Source organism: Pinus tabuliformis, chromosome X (assembly GCF_031772625.1).
Source record: "Pinus tabuliformis cultivar Carrire ecotype Pingquan chromosome X, CPIR1, whole genome shotgun sequence".
NCBI classification, from domain to species: domain Eukaryota; kingdom Viridiplantae; phylum Streptophyta; class Pinopsida; order Pinales; family Pinaceae; genus Pinus; species Pinus tabuliformis.
In genome coordinates, this window is record NC_142308.1 from 1,568,192,421 (window position 1) to 1,568,199,611 (window position 7,191).

Consider the following 7,191-nt stretch of genomic DNA (forward strand, 5'->3'; position numbering starts at 1 on the left):
AACAACAATTAATTAGTGAAGGTAAGATTTCTCTAGAAACTCACATGAATCGACTAGGAAATGATCTAAACCATTCGTTAAGTTTTAATATTAGATTTTGGAGTCCCAACTAGAGGTTATAAGAAGAATTTGATGGGTAGACGGAGGAACACACTTAGAGATCAATTTCCCTCGGTAGTTTGATTCTCCATAAAGCAATAACATTCTTCCAAAAGAGTTTGAGCCAAAGAGGGGATGCACAGTCAATGAGGGGCAGAGACAGTGAGTTCAGAGGAAGTCTTCAATTTCTAGAGAGTCAGCTACAAAAGGGTCAATTTTCTTCAATGAGGCTGTGTAATGTTGGCATAGAAGCTTCATAGGAAAAGTTTGATTGGGCTAGTCACATGTCGATATAGTTACCGGAGATTGGGAGAATTTCCAGAGAGGGCAAGTGAGTCATTTTGAGAGGTCGAGTTGGGAAGATGGCTTGACTAGTTGCAGTTTCTAGGTAGAGCATACGAGTTCTTTCATATAACCAACACAAAGGTTGACATAGGGGTTTCAAGAAACCCAATATTTTGCAAGTATTCAAGCTCGATGAGTGACGGGTGAGAAAAAATTTGTCTCACTAATTTTTGTGGCTATTTTTACTGTAGTGGATTGTTAGTTTGGGCATCGAGTTGTACTAAGAATTTTTTCATTGCTCCTTAATAATAAAACCCTCATCTGCAGCATCGGTTTTCCCACATTGGGTTTTTCGAGAGACTTTTGTCAAAAAATAATAGTGTTATACTTTTCTTTTGTGTGTCAATATTTTCTCAATCTCCACTTTATCTTTTGCATTTATTTTGGTGACAATTGCAGTTTTAATTATTCATTGTTTGTCATAGCAAATAAAATTCTAAGTATTTTACACTTAGAAGAATAATTTATGAGTGTTGCAATAGTTGAAATTTTCACACATAAGAAATTTTTTTCTTGGGTATTGCCTAATCTTGTAGTGAATACTTATTCATCTTCTGGCCTTGTATATGACAAGGGGGAATTTATCAAATGAGCCCGAACCACAACTTGAACCTACTATCTTAGCGTACAACTAGAGATTACCATACCCAAATTTAGAGTTGTAGTCAGAGATAGAGCAATGCCCCATGAGCATGTATCTTTTATTGGTTGTCATCCTTAAAACACTACTTGCATAGGATTTTGGTTTCTGCTACAATTTGTGTTAGGGAGCACTTCCACTAGTAGAAGACTTCAGCTTCTAGCCATATTAGGAATTGTTCTCGTAACTACATTGATAGTTCCATATTTGGTGGTCATCGTTAAACCATCACTAGTTGAGACCTCGACTTCTCCCACCTTTTTATTTTCTCTTAAAAACAACCATTTCACATAGCTCATTCAACCTTTGGTTGTCATACATTTTTTCATTTTAGCTGTCTTCTTGGAATGTGATATACACCCCTTTGTATTAAGGGGGAGAATGTTAGCCACCTAATATGTGAAGATTTTGGTTGAAAATTAATGCATGGCCAAGAAACTTGGAAATTGAAGTCAACGATTCTATTGTTGTATTTATATGTACAATTTACATTATTCTTAATACATTTGAATTCATTTTCCAATATTGTGATTCCAACATGTTGTAATTTTCATATCTTCCTTTTTTGTGATTCCAATTAAAGGATTATAAGATCCACCATTCTATCGAACTAGTCCACTATTATTTTGGAATCACCAATCAATTTAAAAATCTTCGAGTGCTTTGGGAGGCCACAAGGTAGACTAGAGACAACCAGGTTCATACTATTTCCAATGCCTAACTTGCATTTTAGAACCACATTTTAAGGGAATAGAATGACAATACCAACCAAAAATAACCCTCTGATTCCACATTTGATAGTGGAAGAAACCCCGCACATTTACTTATTACAACACCACTTCTTTTATAGTTCTTGTCCTTTTCTCTTTCAAATGCTTCACTTGTTCCACAAATGCAACACTAGAGTTATTTGAAATTGCTAAGCATATAATATATTTTTGAAAAAAACATTTTTACTCAAAAAATGCCCCACACTACGAAAACCTAGAGAAATATAAAAGAAAACAAACTAAATCTCTAACACTAAGCAACATAATTTCTTCAACAAAATTCCCAAACCACAAACCAACAACTCTTTATTTTTAGGAGAGACAAAATCTCTTTCCAAACAATCTTGACAAAAAAAATCTAAAAATAAATAAATAATCAACAAACGACATGAATCTAGTCTTTCACAAAAAAAATCCAAAAATAAATAAATAATCAACAAACAACATGAATCTAGTCTTTCCATCATTTTTTTTTGGTCTAAAACATCTCATATGAGAAATTTTATCTTCAAAAGAAGCCATACAAGAACTACATTTCATCATCCTTGACCCTATCAAACTCAATTAACCCACCATTAATTAATTAGCAGATCATATTTGGAGTATCCCTACTTCCCCAAATAACGCCACATTACTTATTTAAAAATAATAATGATAATAATAAAAAAAACAAAACAAAACAACTATCCTCTGCATTTCTATTCAAAAAAATAAGTATTCTTCCATAAACCAAATTACGCTCACTTGATTATTGCAAAAGAGCATTAACCTTCAAAGTTATTTAAAAAATTATGACTATCACAGCTATAGGATACTAAATTTGATGTTCTAACATGTCAATTGAAGCACAAACATAATTGGAGTTTTCTCTCTCCTGTCCTGGTGACATATAATCGTACACCAACGAATCATTCAATTCCGCTGAGATTCCAGAGCAAGCCCAGTTGATACTTTCGGCACTGAAGGTATTCGTCCAGGCAGATTCACAGTTTTCCTCCTCATGCAAGCTAGATGCAGAAAAGAGCAGTGAAATGTCATTTCGGGCAAATGTTGCAGATGGGTTTCCTAGTTTCGTATGATTCTCCCTATGAATTGCATCCATGAGTACTGGAGAGGCTGATGGCTCATAGAAAATTTGGCTCGTAGCATCCGAGTTATCTTGATTATGAGCAAAGGACTGCAGCATTTGTGAGGCGTTCATACAGCCAGATACGTGTACTGGGGAGATAGTGCAGTGCTTTAAACAATTATCTACCGGAGATGCTTCAAACCCTAGGGGCAGCTTCGTGAGACAGGAATTACGTTCAGATACTTCCCAATCAATGGCTTGTTGACGATTCAGCTGAAACGCGGCTGGTTCTGAACTTGAACAGGATCCAGTAATTGTTGAGCCACAGTTTTCTTCAAACAGCTGACAGGTAATGCCATGGCCAAAATCAGAGTAGGTGCCATTCATATAATTGTTATTCATATGGTAATCTAGCGCGACTGGTTGTTGTTGCGGCCCACAGAGGTTTGGGCTTGTATTGTACTCTGATGTACCATATCTTTGGAAGTCCTGACTTTCTTGTTTTGCTGAGGCAAGAAGGGTTTGATGATGCTTGCTTTTCCTGACCAGTTCCTTCTTCAGCCTTGTGTTCCAGTAGTTTTTGATATCATTATCTGTCCTGCCTGGCAACTGGGCTGCAATGATAGACCACCTGCACAAAGCCAAAAGTCTTAAATCAGGTGCAATGTTTCTAGTAATAACTATAAAAACATTTTGCAGAGCAGTAAATGACTGTTTATTATTTATGTGAAGCTCTTAGGCCGATTGATTGTAGAGTACCTGCTACCGATACTAGTATAGAGGCTGCAAATTATGTTATCTTCTTCTAGTGAGAACCCTCCATGTTTTATGTTCGGCCGTAAGTAGTTTAGCCATCTAAGTCTGCAGCTCTTTCCACATCTTTTCAAACCTTTATTCAAAGAAAGCATGGATCAGCACAAGAAGCTCTGCAAAACCCTCAAATTTTGAATAGTGAAATGATAAAAATGAATTAAGATACCTGGTATTCGACCCAACAACTAAAACTATGCATTCTCATCACCTTAGGTTCAATGGATCTACGGGAATAAAACATTATGCTTTGGCCTGAGAAATGGGTCATAGTATTTGATTACAGTATTGGAAGCTTTGGTAGAAAGAGATGCATCAAATGCGATGGATCAATCAATCCAGTAAAACCAAAGCATCACAGACTAATATGACATCTATACAAGTATGGGAATACAAATGCATCACAGCCATTAACAAACAATTTCCCATCAAACATTCAAACATGGAACTTATACAGAACGTCTAAAAGCCTAAACCCTAATGACAACAATTCGAGACCTAGAAGCCTAAAAACATCAATTCGAAACCTAGAAACCTGAGTACAGCAATAAGAATCCACAGAAGTGGAATACTGATGTTAGAAACCTGCTCTAAATCTTCAAAAACAATTCATAACATCCTCTGAATAGATAACAAAGCTTCTAGGAGTTTAATCAGGCGATAGTGGCATAGAAAAATGCTTCTATGTCCTAAAATATTAAACCATACTGTCAGAAGACTAAAAAAAATAGTAAAATATAAAGTCGATCTATTTGATTTGTGGATGAATTCATGGACTCCTTACCCATTTTCTGGGGTAGAGTGATCCAGTTGCCACCAGTGCCATGCTTGGCTATATATTCCTTGAGTTTAGAGTCCTCCTCGGGAGACCATGGTCCTTTCTTAACATTAGCTTTGTCACAGCAAGGGGCTTTCCCCATCTCTTCAGATTACTACAACTACAGGACTTGAAAGGTGTTATTTATCAGCAGGGATAGGTTTAGAAAAGTGAAGAATTGCCTTTTCAGAACAGATATTAGCGTATTCAAAATTACGAGATCTCCTAGGTTTCAGCTGCATAGGCATTGGCCTCTTCAGGTATCAGAATATCGAGAGAATCGCGGGCTGATAACTGTCCTCTGATCCCACCTCTTTTTGTTAATATTTGCTGTGCCTTGTTAGGGCACTTTACACAATACGATATGGTCCCCCGATGGGCTGAATCTCAAATGAAAAACGAACAGAAGAAATGAATGGTTTACAACCCGAATTCCTGCAACAAAATTCGAATTGGGAATGAGAAATTGCACCAGATTTCTGTTCTTCATCGGATAGGACGGATGAACACAGCAGAGAAAAGAAAAATTGAAGGAACCAAAGGTCCATAAACACACATGGAGTAACAGAGGTGCCGGTGGAGACTAAACGGCAGTTCGAGGGAGGAACTTTTGTTTCGTGGCTGTCGTTGTCGTTCTGGAATGCATGACAATAACATCTATATTATGCCTGGACCACCTATTTGCGCAGGGCATGGCGTTGCGTAAACCTTGTGTTTCAATAAAATATATATTGTCGTACTAGGGGGTGTGAAGTAAGTGGCCCGTGAGTTCACATCTCCACCGACCCGTTGAACGAAAAAGAAATATGAAGTTCTGTTCCGCGGCAGCCGCCAACAGTAAGAAGTTAATACCGCGCAGAAATCAAACCCTAATCTAATTTTCTTCGGTTTTCAACGCCAATGGTTTGTGTGAGGTGGTGTGTATGAGGAAATCGTTTTGGAATTTTGGCATATTTTCGGGTAAATTTCCTCACAAACACTTGCTATAATAATAAAATTCAGTAATTACTTGCTATAATCATAAGGTTTAGTTGTGTAAACAATTCAGGTGTTACATGGTGTTTTCCAAGATAAAGAATGGATATGTAATCTACAAGTTTTTTTTTATAAAAGAATGGATATGTAGCCTTAAAGTATTTTAAATAATGGAAGATTATAATTTTATCTAGAATTGTTTAATGTTAATAATAGTTGAGTTTTACTTTGTTCAAGTTTGGAAAAAAAATATATATATTTTAAAGTTATTTTGATGATATAAGTGAAATGTCACCGCTATTTTGTTTTAATGGCATGGAATTGACATACAATCAAAAAAACATCTTATTTCAAACCATAAAAAAATATAATTTATTTAAACATTAAAAAAAAACAAAAATTATAATTATATTCTCAAATATAGCCCAATTCTAATGAAAAAATAAAAGTGTTAACAATTTCATTATTAAGTGTTAACAATTTCATTATTAACATTTCATTAAGATACCAATTGCATTCACAAATATAGCCCAATTCTAATGGAAAAATAAAAGAATAAAAGTGTTAACAATTTCATTATTAACATTTCATTAAGATACCAATTGCCTTGAAACTCATGATTTTTCTATATATTTTTAAAAAATAATTTTTAAATTATTTTAAATAAATTTAAAAAGAAAAAAATTATAATTATTTTTGAGTTACATCTAAATCGTTTATTCTTACTATTATTAAAAATATTCCCATAGAAATTAAATCAACCATTTAATAAAATAAAAAATGAGAATGCTTTTATATATGATATAAATAATATTATTAAGATATAGCATAGATACATCTTAACTAAGGATGCAAGTGATGAGAGAAAGCAAAGTGACTAACAATAATAAAGGAAATATTCTGCATGATTTTAAGTTTTTTATTATTGTATTCTTTTTACATGATTGATCCAAAATATAGTTTTAATATTTTATAACTTAAGATAGAGTGATAGAGCTGGAGAGAGAGAAGAAGAAAGATGTAGAGATAGAGGAGGAGAGAGAGGGGGGAGGGAGACAAGGGAGAGAGGAGAGGAGGGAAGAGATATTGGTATTTGGAGCCCATCAACATTTAGTTGAGAAAGAAATGCACACAGAACATGAAACTAAATCAGACAACAAGAAACACAAAATTGTAAATCCCTAACAGTGTGTCAAGGAAACCTCCACGGGGCAGGTGTTTGGAATTCTTATTGCTCCACGGCGATGTACACCAAGCCTCTGAGGCAATTACTATTTTAATACAAAGACTTCGTTACGTAACTCCATATAGTTACACATCTTCTTCAATGGTAAAACTAAATTTACTTAGATAATTACATTGTAATTAACATTAATTGTTGTCATTAAGAGGAGAGAGAAGAGGAGAGGAGAGAAATAAGGAGAGAAGGGGAAGAGATAGAGTGGGAGACATAGAGATGGAAGTGAGAGAGAGGAGAGAGGGGGAGATATTGATGGAAGAGAGAGAGTGGTAGAGACAAAGTGAGGTGGGAAAGAAAGGGAGAGAGAGGAAGGAAGAGAGAGAGCACTCAAGAGAGAGAGGTAGAGAAAGAGAGGAAGAGGGAGATGGAGTTGGAGCCGGAGAGGGATGGAAGAAGAAAGAGAGAGAGAGGGAGTGATAATGGAGA

General features: G+C 35.3%; 1 protein-coding gene across 1 annotated transcript; it reads right to left on the reverse strand.

Moving 5' to 3' along the window:
- Positions 1-2,663: 2,663 nt before the first annotated feature.
- LOC149146016 (uncharacterized) lies at positions 2,664-5,209 on the reverse strand. The gene is made up of 3 exons (XM_089448945.1): positions 4,518-5,209; positions 3,683-3,812; positions 2,664-3,554 (listed from the first exon to the last, which is right to left on the reverse strand). The coding sequence occupies exons 1-3, from the start codon at positions 4,651-4,653 to the stop codon at positions 2,669-2,671; spliced, it is 1,152 nt and encodes a 383-aa protein (XP_089305071.1). The 5' UTR covers positions 4,654-5,209; the 3' UTR covers positions 2,664-2,668.
- Between the last annotated feature and the right edge of the window lie 1,982 nt (positions 5,210-7,191).

Bases quoted from the DNA above. Each gene is read 5' to 3' on its own strand.
- LOC149146016 (XM_089448945.1), bottom strand. From the start codon at position 4,653: ATGGGGAAAGCCCCTTGCTGTGACAAAGCTAATGTTAAGAAAGGACCA. The intron at 3,813-4,517 runs GTAAGGAGTCCA...CTTTGAATAAAG, and splicing joins CACTCTACCCCAGAAAATGG to GTTTGAAAAGATGTGGAAAG. The intron at 3,555-3,682 runs GTACTCTACAAT...GGCTTTGTGCAG, and splicing joins TATACTAGTATCGGTAGCAG to GTGGTCTATCATTGCAGCCC.